Below are 24837 nucleotides of genomic sequence, written 5' to 3' on the forward strand. Positions count from 1 at the left end.
CTAGTCTCGTTGGCCGAACTAGACATTGCATTTCGTTCTTATCGCCGAATATTACTCTGGCTCTGAGGACGGACACATTAAACACCACCATTAGTTCTTCCTTAGATAAAGAATTTCCCTCAGCTTCAAAAGTTGAAGCAGCTATAGGTAGGGATGTTTTTAGTAAATCTTCTTTGTAGACTCAGGTGCTTATGCTCTGTGCTCTTAAAATAGCTTTTACATACCTCTCGCGGCAAAAGGGTGCGTTTATGCATATCAGGTTTTGTTGAATATTTCTAACTCGGTTGAAGACTGTCGATAAGTTATACCATCTGCTAACCATCAAATCACTCAATTCCTCATTTGGTATTCAAACTTAGATCAACGTGAATATGATGTATGATACCATCAGTCTCGAAATATTATTTTTTCACCACAAGAAACTCATCGTCATATAATGATAAAATATGCTCACCAGAAAAAGATATACGGAGAAGCCACATTCCCATCATAAATCTACTCTAATGGCTAACTGGTCATGATTTTCATATACTTGGTGGCTCTTTAGCTCGAAATATGAACTAATAAATAGTCCTGCTGGGAGTGCTGTCCTTGGAGCAGCGGAAATAAACATACGCCCAAGAATGTTCACTGCCTGAATCCATTTGTTATCCTGTTCTCGGTTAAAATTTGTTGAATAAGATTGAATGCCATTATCTGAATTGTCTTTTTAAAATTCAGCGACGAAGAGAGAGTCGGGGGAGTGGGGGATACGAATCTCATTCAGATTTTAATGATTCAGAGATTTTCAACCAAAAGATAGTTCCTCCTTAATCATAGTCAGTCGCAAGATATTTGGGATAATACTTCAAGAATGAATGCCTGGAGAGTAGATGTTATTATGGAAGTGGACATCAAAGGCATATTCAGACGGCGGTAATCGAGATTATTTGTCAATTGAATTCTTTGAATTAAATCTAATTTTGTAGATTTCATAGGAAGCGCGATGAGCGTTCAACAACACGTGTCTTCAATTTCTTTAAAGGACTTACTGTTTGTATTTGCTTGAGTTTGTTTTTATTCAGTTGAAGAAGCTTCGCAGTTGTTTGTATTTATAAAGAAATTCAGATATATTTGAAAAGATTGTTTTCTGACCTTTAATGCTCTTCTTTAGGTTGCGTGCAGTCACGGATAAATTTGTTGTTATTATAAAGAGGGTACATAGAAGGATACGCGTGACCGCCTTCAAACTACTACCAATAACTTACCATCAAGAAATAGTAGCGTGTATTGACAGTTGAACTAGTTCGGCATCTCAGTACCTCAGAGGAGTCTTATTTATGTTTCGGAAACTTCAAGAGAGTATATTCTGAACTCAAAGCCTGACGTACGATTTCGAGCTCCTTTGCCTACTGAAGGTTAGGCTTGATGATGATGATGGAATGGATGCCTATGTTACCTCACCCGACTTGTTTGAAGCGACATCGAAATAACCTTGAAAAAAGCCAGGTTTGTTAAGAACTAAGTGTGGTCGCTTGTGGAAAATATCGGGCAAAGCATTACTCTCTTCCTCTTTACAATATCATCACTGACTTGGCATAGCAATGAACAAAAATGTTGTGAAAACCACTCCCGTCACCGAAGGGATACATTGTTTTAGGCAGTCATTCTACCCATCATTTTGGCAGTTAGATTTCCAGTATTGGTAAGTCTCTATGCTGGCTAGAACCCTAGTGTCAGACCGCAAGATGATGGAAGCCTCACAGTGGAGTAGGATACCTATCGATAAGATAACAAAAAAAAAACGGTTTTTGTATATTGGGAACAAGGTTCTCATCAGGTTGGGCCATATCTATTGGGAACGACTCTTCAGCCACCGTAAATTTGAATCTGAAAAATATAATATGGACGCGATTCGATTCGAAATAAGCGATTTTAGGAAAGTGGACAAAACATGTCGCTTGTCGAACATTTCTTTGATTAATCTGCTTCTGCGAGAGGAATTTGTTTTCAAATGTTGGAAAACATGACAGTTGGAAGTGACCGGATCATCAATATCCTGTGGGATGTCATCTATATTCAGGTAGGCAGAACTTTCTAGATGCGAGACTGGGAGACAGGTGGTAGTGTTCGCAGCCTTGCGACATGTGCCGTATTTCGTTTGGCTCTTGTAGGAACAATCTTAGAAGAGAATGCATTTAATATGATAATATGTAGTATTTCCGCTTTCTCTTCCGTTTGAACACCCCTTAGCTTTCGCAATATGTTCCTTTCAATTTATTGATTCCCATCCCGACATTCATTTATATCCAACATTTAAAATGATTTCCTATCAAAAAATAAAAGGAATACCAACAATTGGGAGCTTTCCCCTAAATCCCTAAACAAATTCCAATTTGTATTTAATAACAATTGTCTAATGTAGCAAGCAGCATTGACCGGACAAAATGTACGTTGATCGTTGATGCCCTTAAACTTGTTCAGGTTACATAGTATTGACCATAGGCAAAACGATTGTCCTTGGAGATGTAACAAATTTGATGCAATATTTTGCTTCTGTTGCACAGGCTTAGAATTTGAAGTTTGAAGTTTGAAGTTTGAAGTTTGGGATCAGGAATTAACGGGATCCGATCCGGCTGATGAGGTTTGATGTGGATCGGTTGAATTCGAAAGAGAGATAGATTTTGGTTTTTAGATTAGGAACTGTTGTTTTGATAAGACACGCTATGATTAAAAAAGGAAATTGAAACATCCCCCAATATGATGGCTTGAGGATGCAAAGGCAGGGAGGGAGGACGGTGCGATCTGTCGCGGATTTCCCTTCACAATCGCGCACTCGGGTACAGAATTTTATTATTATTGTTATACTCAAAATAGGATAGGCTAAGTCCTACCCTAACTATAAAAGTTTAACAATTTGTACGAAATGTATTCAACTAAGAAAGGAGCATCAGACTATTTACTCCTTGTCATGAGAAACAAAATTATTCAATCAAGAGAGAATTCCGAAAATTCAATATCTCTTGCTTGAATTTAGAGGATGAACTGCGGATGAACAATTTAGAACCTCAAAAATGACACAAATTGCTGACCATTTACATAATTCTTCAAATAGCTGAGTGAAAAAACTAATAAAATCCTCGGATAAAAATAAAAGAATTGACATCCACAAAAGACCAAACGAGGACACTTGCTAGAAGCTCTAATTGGGCAGACAATGCCATGTTTGGGTGACATTGCTTGATCTCAAAATAATCATCCTAGCCCCTGGAAGTACTAGCCTAACTTGTAACTTGGTTCCACTGACTCGCTCATTCTCCTTACTTAAAAAAATATATATTCATTTTTATTACAGGCCATAGAGAATATGTGAATATGTAGGTCCTATTTTGAGAAAAAGCACTCGCGTAGAAGTTTTCCTTGAGGCCATTGTCAACCTCACAACGCGATTACAATGGAGAATTATTATCTGAGCGCTCAGAGGTAGTTATTCTCCCCCCGTATACACACGCCCATATCACCATGGAAAGTCCGATAGCATCAGACTCGTATATCGCTGATTTTGGATGACATAACTTATGCATGGGCAATCATCCAACCTAGGTAGGAGCCGAGTCCACTTTGGATAATTCCCCTTTTGAGTATAACGGAAGTTTTGTATTGATATCTGCAGAGAACTCAGATCTTTTTTCAAATGACATGAAGAAAGTCAGTATTGACTCGATTTCCTCAAAAGATTGTTAACACCTTAACCGCCGCTGCTGTACTGAGATAACCCACACCTACCTACTGTCTAAGAAGTGGGCTGTTCGTTCAGTCAATTAAGTCAACTCTGGGTTCTTGTTTTCAGAGGTTCAAGTAAAGTTCTTTGGTTGTAATCGTTCTTAGGAAATGCGACAAATTGAAGTTTTTGCTATATGCTGACAGCAGAGAAGCCACAGATCCGGGTTGTGTTTCTGCCATGAATTCGATGTTACGTAAAGGAGACAAAATGGCAGTGGTAAGATTTTGAAAAAATAGAACACACTAAACAAGCATCTACCATATCATGCCGGAACAGATTGAAGTGCAAACTTTAGCCCTTTGCAACAATATTTAGGAATTGATGATTATCAAAAACAGGACCAAACGTGGATTGGTACTCACGATGGAGCATAAAACCTGGGAAAAGCCTGCTGAACCAACGCCAACAGCTCTACTACCAAACCATATCTCCACCTCCACGTGGTGACCGCTAGGAGTTCTTTCCTAACGAAAACTGCTGACGGAGAAGGAAGAAGGCGAGTTTCCCGCGCCTAAGAACGGGACAAAATGTACCAACTGGTCCTCCAGGTTCGCGGTTAGGTAGGACAACTCTACATGAAAAATAACCTCGAAGCGAATAAAATCGAATAAAATCGAAGCGACAACAGGAGCCTCGGACTGGACTGATAACACAACGGCGAACCCGGCAACGGAATAACGACTTGCGCATTTTCTCATGGAACGTGCGCTCCCTGTACAGAGATGGAGCTGCCAAACAGCTAGCCGATACCGTGTCCCAATATAGGCCAGCTATAAAAGCGTTGAAGGAGATGAGTTGGACAGGGACCGCTTTCCTGGAGAAGAACCACTATACAAGATATTATAGTGGCCATCCAGTAAGCCATGTGCTCGGAGTACATTTCTTAGTCAGCCAAAAGATGAAATCTGCTGTTATCGGCTTTGAAAATATTAACGAAAGGCTATGCTCTCTGCGCTTGCGGGGTAAATTTAGAAATAAGAAAAAAGGCGCATACCGTTCACGTCCCTACCGAGGAGACTGCAGAGTCAGAGAAGGATATCTTCTAAGGGGTAGTTGAGCGGATCTTCGAAGCCTGTCCCAAGTATGATACCAAAATGGTATTTGGAGATTTCAACAGCCAAGTAGGGAAGGGGCCCGTATTCAGACGATACGTTGGCTCCCATAGCTTATACCAAAATACAATGCGGATTAGTTAGCAGTATCGCACGGAATGGTTGTTGGAAGTACTTGGTTTGCGCGGAAAGCGGTCCACAAACAAACATGGGCCCCTCCAGACGGGACCACCTTCAATCAAATTGACCGCGTGCTGATCGAACGTCGCCACCTCTTAGCCATGATGAATGTCAGAACCAATATAGACTCGGATCACTATCTCGTTGGCATGGCGCTCCGAGCTCGAATAACAACACCACCCAGAATCCCCTCTGACAATCAGGTGAGAGTTAACACTGGGGCATCCACAATACAGCCCTTTGCGATACCTGTAAGGGAGGAAATAGATGCCATAATAATCGCAGTCAACAGAGATCCTGGAGATAAGCATCAACAAATGATCTTGACAAGCACCTGAAAAACGTTATCATTAATACGGCCACAAACATACTAGACCCCTGCCGTAAGAAAAGTCGGAACGGTCGGTTCGACGATGAATGTAAACTAGCAACGGAACGGAAGGATCGTGCATACCTAGTAATGTTACATTCTCAAAGGACGCGGGCACGCGCAGAGACTTATCACGAATTCCGTCGAGCGGAGAAGCGACTTCACAGAGGGAAAAAGGGAGCCTGCGAGAACCAACAGGTCTGTGAACTCGGAAAGTATAGGGAGCAACGGTACCAGGCGCGCAACTTTTATCAATAAGTCAGCAGGATGAAGCCTTATACACCTTGATGCTCACCCAGCCGAGACAAAGGAGGAAATCTGATTTCCGATAGAATGGGCATATTGGAGCGATTGGTTGAGTGCTTTCATGAAAACTGAACAACCAGAACATCCGCGAGTTGGAGGTCCCACCAACTGAAGACGACGGACAAATACTGCCACCACCAAGTATAGGAGAAACAGTCCGTGCAGTTCATCGGCCTTAAAACCGAATTGGTTAAATATGGAGGCGACCAATTACAGCAAGTGGTTCATCGACTTATACTCAAGGTTTGGGACAGCGAATCAATGCCTGGCCGGCATTATTTGTCCCATACATAAAAAGGGAGATATCACACAGTGCAGCCATATATAAGGTATCACGTTGCTGAGTAGTATCTATAAGCGATTCCCCGCTATCTTGTTAGGTCAGATGGCCCCATATGCTCAGAACATCATTGGCCCCTACCAAAGAGGCACTTTAGGCAAATCAGCAACTGATCAGATTTTCTCTGTGCCGCAAGCGATGGAAAAACGGTTGGAATATGGTCATCAGTTGCGCCCACTTTTCATCGACTTTAAAGTCGCCTATGATAGCATAGCCAGGGTAAAACTGTACACGGCCATGAGAGAATTCGGTATCCCGACGAAATTGATAAGGCTGATTAGGCTGACTTTAGCCAATGTGTGAGGCCAGATAAAAACAGCAGGATCACTCTTGAGACCATTCGACATCAATAACGGTCTACGACAAAGGGATACCCTATCATGCGTCCTCTTTAACCTGGCCCTCGAGAAAGTGATCCGTAATGCTGAGGTAAATGCGAGACGTATGATCCTCTTTAAAGAGGACTTAAGTCCACCCAACTATTGGCCTATGCTGACGATATCGACATCATGGGAAGAACCACCCGAGACGTACAAACTGCTTTCATCTAAATCGACCAGGCGGCACGAGATCTTGGGTTATACATCAATGAAGGCAAGATAAAGTATATCTTGGCAACGTCAACACCAAAAACCAACCAACCGACAACATCAAACGGGAAAAATAAACATAGGAGACTACAACTTTGAGACCGTTGGTAATTTCTCCTATCTAGGGTCGAAAATCACCACCGATAACAGCTACGATAATGAAATCCACGCACGGTTGTTGGCAGCCAATAGCGCTCGGAACGTCTCACCATAGGGTCAAAGCTCTTACTGTACAAGAAAATGATCTTGCCAGTCCACAGGTATTCCTTGGAGACTTGGGTTCTTAGCAAGAAAAATTGCGAACTCTTGGCCTTGTTCGAGAGAAGAATCCTGAGAAGATTGTTTGGCCCCCTACATGAGGATGGACGATTATGTAGCCAACATAACGGCGAAATCTATGAGCGATACCATGACCATCAGGTTGTGGATAAAATCCGGCTCAATAGGTTACGGTGGGCGGTTTACCTAATCTGTATGAATGAGTGAGGATATGGGAACTTGGAAAGTCAAAAAAGGCATAAAAAGACTAAGAGGGCGTGGTAAAGCCTGTTTGAGTTGAAGCGTGGACGACAGACAGTTTTTACGGATATAAAATTGCTTGTTCATAATAAATGGTTTTTTAGTATTGAATCGAGATGTTAACTGGTCTTCCTGAACGTGGTTTACTTCCTTTCTTTAGGAGCACTTGCCTTCGTCTCGAAGTAATTGTGTGAACCTCATCCGCAATTCGTATTAAGGACTATCCTGCTATCTTGGGTTCTACTAGCGGTCAAAAATTCGAAAATACATTCACTTTCTCCTTCTGCATAGCATACAACTTGGGTCAGTTTTTGAGTCCTTTTTGAGATAGGACCAATCGTTTGCAGTTGTGCATAGTCAAAACAGAGGAATCTGAAGTTTCACAGAATGTCGTGCTTATTTTGTCTCTATCTTATCCTCCGACCAGAAAATCGAAGGAAATACCAAGTATCGTTGCAAAAAGCTGCCTACAGGAGAGGCAAAGGCACAAATAAATTAGAATTTTTGATTTTGAGTTTCCAGGATGGTCCGTAATGTTTCCTTTTTGAGAAGATTCTGAAATAACCAAAAGTAATTGTATGTTCATGATATTCACATAAATATCTTTTCCGTTTTTCCTTTAACAGTGTGTTTACCTAAATCATACTCTCCTCGTACAGAAAGTCCTTTTTTCCTCAGGCTAGAAAACCGAAAAAACTTCCATCCCCGCGCGCTTTCAGCTCCTCCCGCTGGTACTGTGAGTAAAGTGCCCTTGCCCAAACATTAAAACATACAAAAAAATCCACCCTTCGGCCTCCTGCCCTATGCAGGGCTCATCGTTTTTTTGTTTAGGTTCATTCTCAACACTAAATCCTCACATATCCCTCAATATTTATTCTTCTATTCTTCCGTAGGAGAGTCGTGTGCTTTGTGGAAAAATTAAGGCTAATGCTTTATTTATGCCGAAATGAAATTTTTATGTGAAGGACATGCAGTGGAAAAGATCTACTGCGGCACCGTACATACGAGGATAGCATTAAATGGTAATGGGTCAAAGAAGGAAGCACGGAAGATAACTAACAACAATGGGGAATTTGTTACTGAATCGTGGATTCAGTTGCTAGCTAAGTTGGATGAAAAGATAAGCAGGTGGATTGGGAGGTAAACAATGGGATTTCAGTTACATACTTAATAATTTTTTGATAAAAGGCCTTTGTGTACGCGCGTGCTGAAGGCAGTGCTATTGAGAATGGAAGATTAATGTTTATTCTGGATGTTAATAATTAAGTTTCAATTCGAAACGAATAATAGGAAGAATAAGAAAACATAAGATAATCATTGCTTCTTGGGAATCCACGCTATCGGGGTTTATTAATATTTTACTTGGCAAATATGCTGGGGCAAATAATTCCCTTTTTTCAAGACGTTGGATCCCCTGGAGGTGCTCGATTATCGCGTAAACAAAGCTATTTAAGTGCCATTAATTCAGAAAGTCACATAGGTTTGTTGTAAATTTGAATACCGACAGCCAATAGGGAGTACCATACGTCCTTGCACCCATTATTTGATAAAGATTTGCTTGTATACCATTTACATTAATGGACGCTACTTACCGACAACATTTAAATAGACGGAATGACCTATAGGCGGTGTCGTTGATATTTGACATTCATAGATGCCCGAATCCTTTCGCTGCGCATAGCGGATACGTAACGTCCAATCTTCAGCATGTGGGGAGTGCATTGCTTCAAACCTTTGATCCGATGTATAGGTGTATCGCCCCACTGTTAAGAGGTGAATGTCTCGATGTCTCACCCAAGAAACCTAGAAAGAATAAGAAAATGTAGTTTAGTTTGTTTCCTTGATTAACCTATTGTTAGGATAGATAGGTAGATAGATAGATAGGCCTTATATTTCAATATAAGGCGGGAGGCTTACTATCAAATCTCGTGGAAGCTAGACAGTAAAGTTAAATGCAGAAAAAATGGAAAATCCTTCGATAGATGACATAATAAACAAAGTATCAAGAAAACTAAAGGAAAGTTGATGAGCTCGTACTATCAACCCTCTGGAGAAAGACCTAGAAAATACAATATCTAGTGACCATCGAATTCTTCGAGGGATTGGCATCTTTCGTTTCCGGAATGAAATGTTTCGCAACATTACTACGGCAAGCCGACAAAGAAAATGCATCCAATGTCGTCAGAAACAAGATGGTCGGAACGAGTAACAAGCCTCGGAAAATGCTAGGGCGTCCACCTCAGTTGACGCGGCAGGACGGTCCCCGATCCTGTCGAGAAATGGACAAGCGTTCTCGACGTATGGATGGCGTCAGGACATAAGTAAGTTAGTCCGAACAAAACGAATACGTGTCTGCATGCTAAATGTTGGCACTCTAACTAGAAAGACCGAGGAACTCTCAAGAGCCCTTCGGAAAAGGAACATTGATATCTGCGCTCTGCAAGAAACCCGATAGTCTGGTGCCAAAAGCTGCGACATTGAATGCGAATGCGGTAAAAATGGATATAAACTTCTCTATTTTGGTAGCCCACACACTCAATATGGTGTTGGCATTGTCATCCCAGAGGTTTATTCTTGCAAATACCGATATTTCGGGAACCAAGTTGACTTGTTAGCACTGATGAAGGGAACAAATGGTTGCCGAAATATCGGTATTTGTAAGAATAAATATCTACACCAACGAAAAAGAAACAATAAGTTTTTTATTATTTCAAATAATTTATCGCTGGAAACACCGCATAAATACACTCAGACATCCAGACCAGAGGGTTTTCGTGACGCCATTAAAGAAGTTGAGCGGTTTGATGGTTGGCCGATGAAGCTCACCATTATACCAGCTGATCGCACTATTCACTTCTTCACTGTGTACGCACCACAGAAAGGTCGACCTTCTGCCGAGAAAGATGCCTTCTGCCAACTTCTCGATGAAAAGACTTGTCACGTGCCTGTTGACGTCTGCGAGAGAGATCTGTATCGACTTGCCAAAAACCGAAACGGACGAACACAAATATCGAACAGTTCCGTTGGGTTAATGACAAAAAAGATAGATGCGAAAATACTTCGAGAAGATTTTAATTGAAGAATTTTCCCATCCTCCACTTCCACAATGATTGACGACATTTGGAGCAGATCCACCTGTCAGCGCAACTGGAGCTCAGAGGTGGCGCGGAGGGAGACGGAGCGGCAATTCTGTTGGCCGAAACAAAATCAAGTGGCTGAGGAGAACCTTCATGGTGGTGGCACCGGGAGACGCTGTATCACATTGACTTGCCGGCAGCGAATGCTCCAAAGGCCTAATTTGGGCAATCAGACCCGAGTCTGCACGGGGACTCATCTGAAGTGTCAATAGTCACGAAACCTTACCAGGGCTATACTGGTACCATGGGAACCGGGATAGCCTCTGAATTCACATACTTCAACTCGGTTGTTTGCGGTTGGCCCCCAGTGGGAGCCTCATGGAGGTTGCGGTTGCGTTCAGGCGAACAGAGACCTTCGGGTGTTAGCGTGGTGTTGCGTTTTAACACGGGTGCCGTATTCCTTAGTTCGGTTGAGATTTAGGTAGATCTTGCATCCACCAGTATGAATGCTGAGCAGTGCACCTGGTGTAGTGATTGGGGTTACAAAATCAATCCCTGTCTGAAGAAGACCGTGGAATTAAGTCCACGTAAAACACCGTGACGTAACTGCCAGCGCAACTGAAGTCGAGAAGGCAATAAAACGAATGAAATCGGGGAAAGTCACAGGACCTGACGACATCGCATCTAAGCTCTGGAAACCGAAAAGTTGGGACCTAAAACTGTGGCTCAGTAAATTCTTTAATCGGGTTATTCAGGAAGGTAGAACACCATCTGACTGGGAAGAAAGTACTACTGTTCCAATATGGAAAAGAAGGTTTTTGAACGCATTCTTGACAACTGTATTCGCGAAATCGTTGAAATAACCGTGAATCAAGCCGGATTGGTCAAGAATTGCGAAATTACTGAGGCAATACATGCTGCGTGGTTACTCATGGAGAAACAGCGTGAGAAACATCGCCCTCTTTACATTGCTGGACCTAGAGAAAGCGTTTGACCGTGTGCCACACCAACTTATCTGGTATGCTTTACGACAACACTTAGTACCAGAAGAACTCGTGCGCTTGGTCCAATTGCTCTATCACGATCCGAAAAATAAAGTTCGAATTGTAGCGGGTGTATCAAAACCGCTTCGTGTCTCTGCTGGTATTCATCAAGGAAGCGCCCTCTCAACAATCCTCTTTGGTCTTGTTGTGGACACCGTCACATGGGATATCCAACGTTCAGCGCCCTATGCAGATAATGTTTTCCTAGCATCCAATAGCAAAAATGATCTCGAGTAACTTGTCCAAAAATGGAATGATCGCCTCATGCAACACGGTCTCCGATTGAATCTGAATAAAACTGAATTTTTGACAACCGATCCGCATGAAACCGGCACAATCACTGTCAGGGGCAGCAAGCTGCCCAGAACTCAATGTTATCAGACAATGGAGAACTGCGTTATGAACTTGCTTCACGCATTAACGCAACCTGGATGAAGTGGCGTTCCACAACTGGTGTTCTTTGTGATCGACGTATCCACGAACGTCTCAAATCTAAAATTCACCCGATTGTCGTCCGTCCTGTAGCTCTCTATGGTTCTGAGGGTTGGTCGAGCATAGAAGAGAATAAACGGCATCTTCCGGTAATGGAAACGAAGATGTTGCGTTGGGTTAGTGGTGGGACACGTTTTAATCACATCCGAAATGAGGATATCTGCAATCAATATGGGGTTGTACCGATCGTGGAAAAACGGTGAGAGAGGCGTCTTTGATGGTATGTTTACGTGATTCTCGCTAACGAGAATTTACGTGCCAAGATTGGTCTAAACATCGAAGTCGATGGCAAGCGACTAAAAGGCAGACCGAAACAATGGTGGCTTGATATACTGTATGGGGATTTAAAAGCCTCGCGATTGCATCCACATCAGGTATTTGATAGAACCCAATGGCGAAAGCGATCACGGCGAACCAACCCCGCTTGTGAACGGAATAAAGGCAGAGGAAAAAGAGGAAATGGGGCAAGATTTCGTGGAAAAAAATCTGTGATGGCTTTCTACCTACGTTTTTCTTACGATACTTTACACCCAGGAATTTTCTGCATCCGGATAGCCGAGTGGTTAGAGCACAAGGCTGTCATATGGAAGGTCGTGGTTCAAATCTTGCTCGGATACCAGTCGACTCAGCTGTGAATGAAGGTAATAATCTCGGGCGAGCGAAATGCTAACCACAGTGTCTCCTATAGGGTAACCTTGTAGTGGTCTAACACACTTCAAGGCCCTGATTCAATATGGATTACAATAAATTTCGCCGTATCGCTGATCGTTACAGAAGGAAATGATCTGCCGCATCCGTTAACATTAATGCGTATTTTGCTGGCAACATGAACTGGAGAAAGTCAGGTTTAGCTTGACCGGCTGATCGAGAGACAGCTGATGGGCAGGGGAGATCATTGTTGTATTTTGGAAGAGCTAGAAATGAGTGTGAGTTGACAGTTCTGCTGTTCACTGCGCCGAAAAAACGAGGAGAAGGATTTTGACTGCGAGAATCACACTTGCAAGTGAAGGAAGGGAACGAAATCGCGAGGTTCTATTGAGATATACCTTCATGAATAGGTAAAAGATTAGTGGGTTTCGATGATCATTTTTTGGGCGGATCAAAACCCCTAAATTTCTGTAAAAGCAGATATTTATTTCGGATCGCTAAGGAGCAGTTTGGTCGTTATTTTTTGTGATGTCGAGCTCTCCGATTTCTAGCGGTGTTAAAATTAAATTTGGAAACGGTCAACTAGGTCAATCGTAGTGTCTTCCAGTTACTTTTGAAAAATTATCGTTTGTCATGCGCAAGCATTCACTGCGACTTTAATAGAAATCCCAAAGGAAAACCTGTGAATAGAGAGGCTAGTGGAAAGAAGGAAAAGTTGGTTGTAAATTCGTCTGGATTTGGAAGAGAAGTGCGCTACACTCAGTAATCTTTTAGTCATTTCTATGGCGCATATCAATCGATAAGTTTGTTTTGGTAAAAGTTTTCAAATAAATTTACGGTGATTATAGACACAAATGGAACACCGAGTGCATCTCAAGAACTGAGAAGACCTAAGCTTTTGATATTGAGCCTCACTTCAATTAGTCACTCTTTATTGGACCAATCGTGCAGACCTAACGAGTCGGCTGATTGTAGTATTTAAGAAACAAAACCTTATTAAAATCGGTTCAATATCAGTCTGTCTGTCTGTCACAGGCACTTTTCTCAGAAACGGCTATATCGATTGACACGAAATTTGGGGAGAAGGTGGGACCTGTGAACCACCAGACATGCAGTGATTGATATCCTTCTACGTTGAGATTTAGGGGGGTCCCCATACATGTAAAAGGGGGGTGTAAAATTTTTTTTCACCAAATATAGTCATGTAGGGTATCAAATGAAAGTACCGAGGCCGGTCTTAGTTCTGAGATTTGTTAAAAAAGTGGGGGGGGGGGGGTTGGAAAGTGATGATTTCTTTAACAGACCCATTCTCAGATGAAGCTGCCTCTATATGGTGCTGAGGCCTCAAAATCGATATCTGTTCAAATAAAGTTAATAAGAGTATATTACCATATTTTTGAGAAAATTGAGTAAAACCCCCCTTAAGTTAATCTCAGAGTTATAAAAGTTGGTAAAAGCATAAAATATAATATGAAGCATATTATCTCCACTATCTCTACTATTAGTAACAAAGTTACAGTACCTCAAAGTTGTCTTTACCAAGTAAATTTACAACCCGAAGTACTAAATCTGACATGCTAAATGCATATTCTTAACGGGCTACGTACAAATGGGATAGTTTTACACTCAAATATACTCACACAAGAAGCAAACAAAACCTTTCATACCTGAAGCGCCCAGCTTCCGGTTTCCCGACTTGTTTTTATTTATGTATTATTTTATTACTTTTCTCTTCTTGAATTATCCTTGGATACTAATGAATTATTTAATTTTGTTACTTTCCAATTATCATTTCTGTATGAAAATATACTTTTGTATGAAGGACTCCTTTGGTCTATCCTCCTCAGCCCCGCAAAGCTTCCACATTCTAGGGACATCCTCAAGAATAATGGCCCGAGGGTGTCCAGGAGGAGAGGGAACTTCAGAGGCCGCGTCTAAATAAATATCTGAGGCAGAGGAAACAGGGATAGAGGCTGTGATCCGTGGTGGATCCGCCCCCCCCTCGATCGCGACACTCGGGTCCGGATATCTATGGCTCTATCCGCGCGGTTGACCCGTCGTTTCTCTTTTATTTTCATTTTTCAGGCTTTCGCTCGCATTTTGGTTTAACTCGTTAGACTTACGCGAATCCATACCGAACCAGGAGGGGGAGGCAAGCTCGCAGTTAAACCAAACAAGCTTTCGAATCAATTTCGATAAAGGAAGATGCAGACTCATGTCGTCCAGATTTCACGGCAAAAAGATGAAAGATAAGACTTACATTGTTTCATGGAACCACCCATTATTTTTCTTCCCCACATGCTATTAATATTCAATCACATAATCAGCTCCATTTCACTGAAAATCGAATCTTTTTCTTTAAACACATTCAATACTTGCTTGCTTACTTTTATCGAATAAATACATCTAACCTACTTAGCTTAATCTACCTTAACGCCAAAATACGTATTCAAAGTTCACTCAAGTATCCTTATTCTAAAATTCTGTATATTCTTTATTCATCGATACCGGAGCACACGCAAGAGAGCTCCTCTTTATTCTGTACACTCGCCTTTCATACGGAAGAAGATAAAAATATTTGGTAAGAGCTAAACCTTGTGGGCACGAATTTTTCCTTTTGGTGTTCTTATTCATTGCGAAATTGGATCGTTTTTCAAATCGGGAAGAGAGAAAGGATACGCCGATATACAGCCAACAAGATTTACGAGCGCTCTAATATCAAGGAAGAATTCACCATTTGTATCTGTTGAATTGCAAACCAATGAACATAAATCCAGGAATTTTCCTTCGATTTTTCGTGGAAATTGCAAAGTAGAGTATGCAATGGGGAATCTACATGTTGTGATGAATATAGTGGCCTTGTCCGATGAAATAGTTCATGTATCGTCCAACGAGGGAAAAAAACTACCAACCAAATTGAGAAGGAAGGAAAAATATGTTTGCCAAGAGTGCATGGTTATCTTTTTTAGTAGAAGATACTTTTGGAGATTTAATTAAAGCAATTGCTTGGTTCAATTGGAAATGAAAATAATTTGAATGCGAATTTATCGAGGGGAAAAACATCGAAATCATTTTATTTCAAATTGAGTTACTGGCTCTGCTTCAGATACAGCTATTGGCTCTTGTGACTATTAAGATTTATTTAAGTTGGCTAAACATCCTTGCTTCGATAAGGAACTGCTTTGAGGATACGGATGTGGAGGTGTATGGCATAAATAGTTCTCATGCGCGGATTAACATCAGCAATAGAAGGGCTGTTTTAGAGAAGAAAAGATACAAATGAAAACGTTGTGGCAAAAGGGGTCAAGTGATCGCTGATAGGTGTCAACTACTCTAATATATACTAAAACAGATTGGTTTCGAGTTATTTCTAAAGAAATAGAGTATTTCTAATTTCACAGTCAAGATTTATATGTGAGAAAGCGAAGAGTCTGGTAGCCCCAAGTAGGCATTGGTATTCTCTCAGAATATTTAAGGCATTGGATGACCTCTACGAAGATGAGGTAAGAAGACGCTCGAATGGTAGGTAGGAAATTCAAAAACATAACAGATAAAATAACTCCAAATCATAAAAGATGGGGAAATAAATGAGATACTGGAATTTCAACAAGCACTTAAGACAGGACATACAACTTCATAAGCTAAAAGATACTCTCAACTTGAAAACTTGGAATATTTGCTCAATGTCCATAAGAAAAGAATCTGGACCAAAACAAGAAGGTTAAGGTCGACTAAGGTTTTACTAACTTGGAAAATTAAGTAAACCAAGTGAGTATAGAAAGACAGTATCAAGCAATAATTGAATAATTCAGAGAAAAGATGGATGATAACATATATTGGTATAAAGCGAACCCCTTACCGTCCGATCCCTCTGCCGGTCGAGTTCAATCTTCTTCGTAGTAAGAAGAGCCCGAACATAATGCGCAATACGATTCCAGCTGCCAGCGCTCTTCAGCATCTCTCTGACAATGTTGTCTAGAGAGAGCTCCCCTCTGTCTGCATAAAGCTGGTGGCGGAGGCCGTCCCACCTCTCGCAAGAGAAAAAGGTGTGTTCAGCGTCATCCGCCACTCCATTGCAGAATACACAATCAGGAGATCGCGCCTTCCCAATCCTGTGCACGTAAGACTGAAAACCTCCATGCCCACTTAAAAGTTGGATAAAGAAGTAATCAATCTCACCGTGCTTTCTGTTCAACCATGAGTCTAATTTATCGATGAGCCGCGCAGTCCACTTGCACCTTGGCTCATTTTGCCAAGAAAGTTGCCACTCGCTAAGAGTGCATTGACGTTCTTCACGGGCAACCACTTCTCTTAAGTTTTCGCCCTTACGGCGATAGATAGCTTTGCGCTCCTTGGCAAGGAAGGCAACGGGGATCACTCCCGCAATCACAGCCTGTTCGGAGTATCTGCGATAAGCAGACGCCACTCGCAAAGCTTCCCGCCTCTGCACTTGAGCGAGGCGTTTACGATGCACCTCCATGTCAAGGGTATTAGCCCATACCCCGCACCCTAGAGAAGGACGGACTGCCCCCGACATTTGCCATTAGCCGACTCAAGGCCGCGACTCCACCTGCAGCCCTATCCGCTCCTGCCTTGATTTGCTCGAAGAAGTTCATCTTCGAGTCGAGCATTAAACCAAGGTATTAAATCGCTGGTTTTGACTCTATAGTCAACTCGCCGATCGATATGGGACGCAAGGTCGAGATTATCCTTCTGGTCAGGATGACTACTTCGGTTTTTTCCAGCGCAAGGTTGAAACCGTGAACAGTCATCCATCCGCTTACCCGTCGCATCAATATGCCAAGTCTGCTTTGCGCCTGTTCAACAGTGCGTCCGGCAACAAGTGCCGCAACGTCGTCTGCATAACCGACCAGGCGCGACTCTTCGGGCATATCGAGTCTCAGCAGACTATCGTAGGAAGCGTTCCAGAGGTCCGGCCCTAGGATAGATCCCTGTGCTACTCCCGACGTGATTTCCATCCTCCTCTGGCCCTCTAGCGTCTCATAGAGCAGGGAGCGGTATTTCAGATAATCCCTCAATATCCGCAAGAAATAGATTGGCACGTGAAAGGAGTTCTCTAGTGTGCCTAGCATATCTGTCCATCTTACGGAATTGAAGGCATTTCTGACAAGAAGCGTTATGAGGAGCACTATCCGTCGAGATCGGCTCGATTAAACGCATCTACGACCTCCATAACAGCATCCACTGTAAATTTCCTTGTTCTAAACCCGGACTGCCTTGCCTCCCCGGCAGTACGAACCGCTTCAGCGACCTGATGAGCTTCGCGAGCACTTTTCAGGCCGTATCAAGCATACACAGCGGTCGGTATGCAGACGGGAGCTCCGGGTCTCCTTTACCCTTACTGATCAACGCGAGTCTGGCCACTTTCCAGCGACAAGGCAAAATGCCCTCCTTCAAGCACGCGTTGAGTACTTCAAGCAGCAATTCTGGCCGTTGGCGGAAAACCAGTTTGTAAACTTCCGCCGGGATGCCATCAGGCGCCTTCCTGTTTTTCATAGTGAGAACCGCTTCTTCGAGCTCTCTGATTGTGAAAAGGAGGCAATCCACGACGCTTTCCGCGCTATTTACATCAACCCGTACAGGGTGTCTGGGGAACAATGCCCGCACAATGCGGTCCATCTGGTCGGTGCTTAGTATGCAGGGTTTCCGCAGAGCCCCGATTTTCCGAGTGACAAGCTTATAGCCAAGTCCTCACGGCTCCTCATTCACCTCATTAACCAGATTTTGCCAGCCGCGAGCTTTGCTTTTATTTATAGCGCTGCGGAGTCTCCTTTTTGCTGGTCTATATTGTGCCTTTATGGCACATGCCTCTTCGTTGGCGTACAAACGTTTTGCCAAACGGCGGAGCTTATGACACTCCTTCCGTAGGTCGGCAATTTCCACCATCCACCAGTATATAGAAGGCTTGTCGCGCCTGGGGCCTCTCCGAGGCATGGAAGCGTCACACGCCATCGTTATCAGATTCATCACTAAACTTATGACGGTGTCAGCTGCGACACTACCACCCCCCGGAGTGCCCCCCAGCGCGGCCCTACCTGCTCCAAGAGCTTCGACGAATTTTCCAATGTTTACCCTCGCGACATTCCACACGCAGGGGGAACGTCGTGTTGGTGCTCGCCGGCAAGTAGCGTCAAACACTTCGAACGCAATGTACTGATGATCACTTGCCGAGAAGTCTTCTAGGGCTCGCCACCCGTGCACCGATGATGCCAGAGATTCCGACGCAAAACTGATGTCAGGAATGCTTCCTTCACAACCTGGGCGCCGAAACGTTGGCGTGGATCCGGTGTTTAAAACTACGAGCCCGGTTCTCGCCGCCATTTCCAGAATCCGTTTCCCTCTGGAGTCTGACTGAGGCATGCCCCATTCAAGAGCCCTGGCATTAAAATCACCGCCAACCAGGATTCGTCCCTCCGTACTCAAAACTGCGTCCTCCAGAGCATCAAGCCGGCACCGAAAGTTCGGCATCGTCTCATTCGGCGTCAGGTAAACGCTAGAAAACGTTATCCTTAAACACCGGATCCAGACAAACCCGCCCCCCGGCCTTCGGCAAGAATACGAAGTCGAACGTTGTCCCGAACCCAGATGGCAGCGGTACCTTATAAGTCGAGATACCATGAGGACGGGTCCATGTTTCGGTATTGCTCGCTAATCAGCACTAGATCAGCATTTACTTCCGCAGCAAACTGTGCTAGCAACTGGTGAGCGGTTGCACTCCGGTGCATGTTAATTTGCAAAATGCGGATCATGGCGTTCGCACCCTAGCCCTCTCCAATTCTGCCTTGAAGATCGGACACCGTCCCGAGCCCGCAGTTTGTGCGACGCTTTCACCAGACGCGCCACGATCCCTGCAGAGAACACAACTCTCGCTTCCCTTGCAAGTCTACGCTTGATGACCCACTTGGCCGCATCTCCGGATTGCTGTCCTCCTGTCCAGACCCTTGCAAGCTGCTGACGTGTGTCCATAGTCGAGACACCTGTAGCACTTGGTGGGGACTATCCGCATTCGTACCCTGCATACTACCCATCCGATTTTGATTCACCCTCTGAAGGAACGTTGCCGACCGCATACGTTTCACCATTGCTGCGCACTTTCTGATGAGCCTTTCCTATTCGGCTCTAGCGACGACGGTGGAATGCACTTCCACTCGATTTGTGTCCAAATCCATCTGCTCAGGACTAGCGTTTCTCACTGAGCTTACTTCCAGAACAGGGGCACTGCAAGGTAATGGAGTTGCCATCTCCGCACGGTCAGTCGCGCCACTTGATGAGGAGTCCGCATTAGTACGTTAAAAAATGTACTACAAAAGGATCAAAACAAATATATGCAAACGCACAGGTCAATAGCGGCTTGATCGTTATGGATTACCATTGGAAAGATGTTGAAAACCGAATTTTCTTTTACCCTTACTGAGAACTTGGAGATTTGCTAACAAATTGTGACATGTGATAGTCCACGCGTTTTTTCTGACTGAGCTTTTCATCGGACATTACCTCAGGTGGATGATAACTACTTGCAACGCAGTTTTTAAGCACAAGCACCTCTAAAATGAAGACGTACGTCGGACCAGATATGTGAATATTTGTTGATATGGTAGAAGCGGTAGTGAACATATCTAAGGAGGACAGCCTTTCCAACTTTTTTGAAAACAAAAGGGTGCTTATTTTCCCTTAATTTTTGACTTAATACAATTCCACTTCAAAATTAGCGATTCCCACTATCATCTCAAATCCAAAATGTCTCAACGACCAACAGAAAACCAATTGTTTATATTTCAATTCATTATTGTTGTGCTATTGTTGGCATTCTGGTCAACTATATGTACATTGGCGACACTTGGTTGCAATCACTAGTTGCAAAGCAGCTTAATCAGCTGAAAGTGAATTATATGGAAGGCACTGTGTGGTGTAAATGAGTAACTGATTTTAACGAACAACTCACCATTTACAAAACGGAAGTGATACAACAATTAAAGGTAAGCGATAGCTCATCGCGAAGTCATGAAATCCTTTCTGAGGGACAAATTTTTCTTTACTTGTTGTTTGTTATTAGCAAAGTTTTAGTGTAGGGAATGCACACTGAATATTCATGTTAAAACTGCCTAGTAAGTTCAGACCTGAGACGGCCGAAGCTGATCCAAACTTTCTTTTTTCCGGGTTATCACCTAACACCGGCACTAAGTGCCAGGAATTTAGAGTTGGACGATCCTACGTACCTAAAAGATAAAGGAGTTCAGGTGGTGGTGGTTGGCGGTAGGTTAATGGAAAGGTATGCATAATGGTGTACTTCTGCATGGTTTGAATCAGACACTATGAGAGTCTCAGGCATCAAGGAAAGCCATGAGAGATTTGAGGACGATATCTACAGCAGCCAAATTATGGGAACTACAACCACTTTCAAGAGATGCCAAATTTCTTTGATTTCGCGAGTCAGTGGCTCATAGTTCACCTTCCTCTCCACGTATTTCCGTTCAATGTTGCTATTGTAAGGGATAACAACATCAATAATATACGCGGAATGACGCATCCTGTCAACTAACAGAACGTCTGGTTTGTTGTGTGGAATATGGTGATCAATTAGAACTGACCGATCCAATACATGCTGTAAACTGAACCATTCAGTATTGCTTTCGGCTGATACCGGTAAGCCTGACATGTTCCCGCGATTATTTCACGCTTGTATGGTTTTGGTGGATTACCTTACATAGAGCATTGGGCCTATTCATGTACTGTACCGGTTCCACTACAATGCAACCATAAATGAGATGGTCCAAAGTCTTTAACGCCGAATCACACATTCTGAACTAGTCGTTCTCCACTGGCTCTTTCATGATGAGTTTTTTACAGGCTCGGCTGGCGACCACGACATACTGAATGGCACATATAAATTCCTAAGTCTCAGCAAAGAGCTCCCCAGCATACAGCTATCTGTTCGACAAATGGCTGTCAAAGGCAGTTCACGTGTTTGGATGTATTGCCTTCCATTCATCGATCCGCTCTTGGTCTGACTTCAGCCCACTCAGAGGATTGAAAGAGCGGTCCTTCAAGTTAAGTGGAGTCAACCCACAGTCTGTCTTACAAACAGCCGCATGCAAGGAACTAGCTGCTCCTTGCTATAAAAATTAGCGGGAAGCGAGCCGACTTGGCGATGATGTTGTGCTGTCTTGTCAACCACGCCCCTGCCTCATCTGTTACGAAGCAGGTTCATCTGCTCAGCGGCAGTAGTACATCAAGTGTGTTAGCTTGCACTTAGCACGTAGGCCATATTTGACTGCAAAACCATGCCCTCTAGTATCATTCAGTAGGGGGTTCAGTGCCATGGAAAACCAAAAAGTATTCAACGAATACCCCTGAAAGATGCCTCTCCCTAAAAGCATAGGATTCGAAGTATTGGTACGCTCAGATGGATGCACTGACAAAGTGGTATGCCACCATACCATGACTGTCCCCAAAAACTTGATTAGTTTCGGATCAATGCGATACAGAGGTAGCTCATCGATTAGCCAGGTGTATGCATAACAACTAAACGATAAACTAAACTAAACGATATAACAACTAAAGGGATTACTTTGGCCTTTAGTCGCTTATCCTACAACTGCCGAGCGGATAATGAGTTGCTCTTTGCGACCCCTTGACTCGATTCGGCAGCCCTTCTGCTCATCGGAAAGAATGCTGTTGGTCTCGAGGCGCGCATTGACTGTTTCACAAATAATGGAAGTTATGAATTTGTAGAGGATTTGTAAACAAGTCTGCGGGGTCCTGTACCGTGTCCTTCTTAGGGATAAGGTAGGTAATTCCCGAAGTGAGAAAGGGTGGAAATTTTTCCGGCCGGTAATGACCTGATTTATGCTATGTGCCAACCGACTGTGTATACGGGTAAATTTTTTAAACCAGATCAGGACTCCTCCAGTTCTTCGACTGTTTATCGCTCGTCGAATCTCCTCTTCGGTAACATCCGCAAAAATTCGTGCCCGGCATAGTGGCATGGCGGATATCTTCGACATGAATCCACTCAGCATGCTGGGTGGGGTAACTTCAAAGTCCACCCCAATATTCTTTCGCTTTCGTTACCGAAAACTTTACTGTCTGGATGCTCTGTTGAGATTCATTGAATGGTCTCAAAAAGCTCCGCTGGTTTCTCTGGGCACGTCTGGAGTGACGTTCACCATAACGTCGCAACCAACTACATACGACAGAAAGTTTCTGCTTTAGTGTGTCCAAAATTTCAACTACGGGTGTCTCATTGGCGATGGCACCGTTCCCGCAAACCCTCTGCACTTTATTTTTCCCACGAACGGTGATGGAAAGTGTTTCGGCGAGTACTGAAACTGTTGCCTGCAGTGCAGTGTGCTGTTGATGTTGCCGCCTCTTACGAGTCTTGGTCACCAGTTTCCTCGTTTTCCCGCGATGATCTGAAGTTGAGTACGCTCCATAATCATAGCTGAATTTGTTGTCGCTGCGAGTAATAAAACGGTTCTAGTCTGCGAATGGCTTCACAGTCACGTGCGCGAATTCTGTAAAACGCGCGACCAATCGCTGATTCAACAAGTGGCGGTAAGATTTTGTACTTACTCCTATTAAATCTTAGTAAGAGCTATGTGATAAAGAGGTGCATCTTTTCAGTCCACTTCATCCGCTGCCTACGCGAACCTGCTAAAAGGATCGCCACAGATTGTGGCGAAACACCTGCAACAGTTGGAGTAATGTTCATCGTTATGTCTAGATTACTGGAGGCCGAGCCAGTCACCAAGTTAGACGACTCCCGTCGATTATCCGTACCTGATCTTAGATTTCTCCTGCTCCTCATTTAATGGGTTTGCAGCAGTTTCCTCAGTGAGTAATCTGTAAGATTGCAAAGTCCCTGCACTTTCTCCATCTAACCCTTGAGACGCTGGGATGGTGTATAGCCATGTTTTTATTGAACAGAAACAAGCCGCATGAAGACGACGCAGAACGGAGTCATACGCGTCCGCCTTAGCTTTTCCGTAACTCCGGTTGCAGTGTTTCCTGTATTTGGTAACTTCGGAGTTAAGTCTTCCGTGATACCAACATTTACATTGGGGACGAAGATTTTCGGGCCTAAACTGCAGCCAGTTGGGATAAAACCCGCTTTTACGCCCTAGGAATTTACGAAAAGGACTTTCTTTTTAACGGGCTATAGCTCCGTTTGCAGCCCTGGAAGTTGATTTGAGAGTTACTGCACTAGCTGCGTTAAACGTGTTTCTGCTATCGAAGAAGTGGGTGATTCTATGTTTCACGCTGATTTCCCAATGTTTTGTGTTTGAAGGCCTTATTAGCTCCGTCGGTTGCAGTTTGCGGTGGCTAGCCACCTTATGTCGCCATAATCGACCCAACAACAGATGATAGTCGTCACGCTCATAGACTTCTTATCAATGGATGGCACCGAGCAGCTTTATTAGTTGCTGGAGTAAGAGGTTTTGTGAGGTATCTGTCACCGGCTCTGTAATGATGTTCTTGCCAAGGAGTCATTTAATTTCCAACAGTTGGTGGCTAGCTGAACGAAACCTTCTTGAGTTGGATATTAACGCATTGGAATACCACTGGCTATCGGGAGGTTGACAGACTGACTTTTCAACGATTCGGCTTTTCAATGACGGAACAAGCCTCACTGTCAAATGTGTTGCGAAAGGTTAATTTTAAAGGACTCACTTTTGGCTTCCTACTAATAGAGGGAAAACTTTTTCAAAGAACCGAGAGTGACGGTTTTATTATTCCTTTAAAAAGTAGATATGAAAATCCCTTTACCATATGGAAATTTAAGGTGGTAATCTCAACCAAGTGTAGTCAATATGAGGAGGAAAGGGAAACGATCTAGCATTTTATATTCAGTTGACCTGGGTCTTAGACGAGCATACCCTGAAAAGGTTTTCCTTGATGGAGGATCCGTGCATTTTCTGTCTCCTGAAGACCTTTTCAAATTCGCAATACCTTGCGAACGACGCAAACAGTAGGTCATTGAACAGGCGAATAGGTCATTGAGTTCCTTCATTAAAGGAAAAGATCCTATGACTCTCACTCACTCTTAAAAGATGAAATAATAACAGCTTTCATAATTCTACGGATGTCTGACATGGCGCAATGAAATAATGAACTACAAGTTATGTCCGCAGATTCGTCACTGCCATAGGACCCCACGTCGTGACCAGTCACGTTTGAAGCGCGAATAATTGTGCTTCCATTTACTACCGTATTCTCTCTTTAATAACAGTCATACCAACGACCCAGTAGATTTCCCAACCCCATATGGACCCTCTCCTCCATCAAAAAGTCACAATAGCTCCGTAACAATGGAAATGTCCATCACGCTTTCGATTACTTACTGTTCAATTATCGAGCAAAAATTAGTAATTCGTCCTTTTTCACTTGAATGAAGCCAACATCGATCCAGAATTCCATACCCTCTCACAGTAAAGAA

General features: G+C 43.3%; 1 protein-coding gene across 3 annotated transcripts in view; it reads right to left on the reverse strand.

Moving 5' to 3' along the window:
* The window catches only part of LOC119655655 (zwei Ig domain protein zig-8), a 305871-nt gene that overhangs the window by 77442 nt on the left and 203592 nt on the right, over positions 1 to 24837 (reverse strand). For all 3 annotated transcript variants that reach the window (XM_038061638.1, XM_038061640.1, XM_038061639.1), the window contains one exon: positions 8713 to 8923. In XM_038061638.1, coding sequence (XP_037917566.1) covers positions 8713 to 8923 — 211 coding nt within the window. The remainder of the gene's footprint in view (positions 1 to 8712; positions 8924 to 24837) is intronic.

Source organism: Hermetia illucens, chromosome 4, assembly GCF_905115235.1.
Source record: "Hermetia illucens chromosome 4, iHerIll2.2.curated.20191125, whole genome shotgun sequence".
NCBI classification, from domain to species: Eukaryota; Metazoa; Arthropoda; class Insecta; order Diptera; family Stratiomyidae; genus Hermetia; species Hermetia illucens.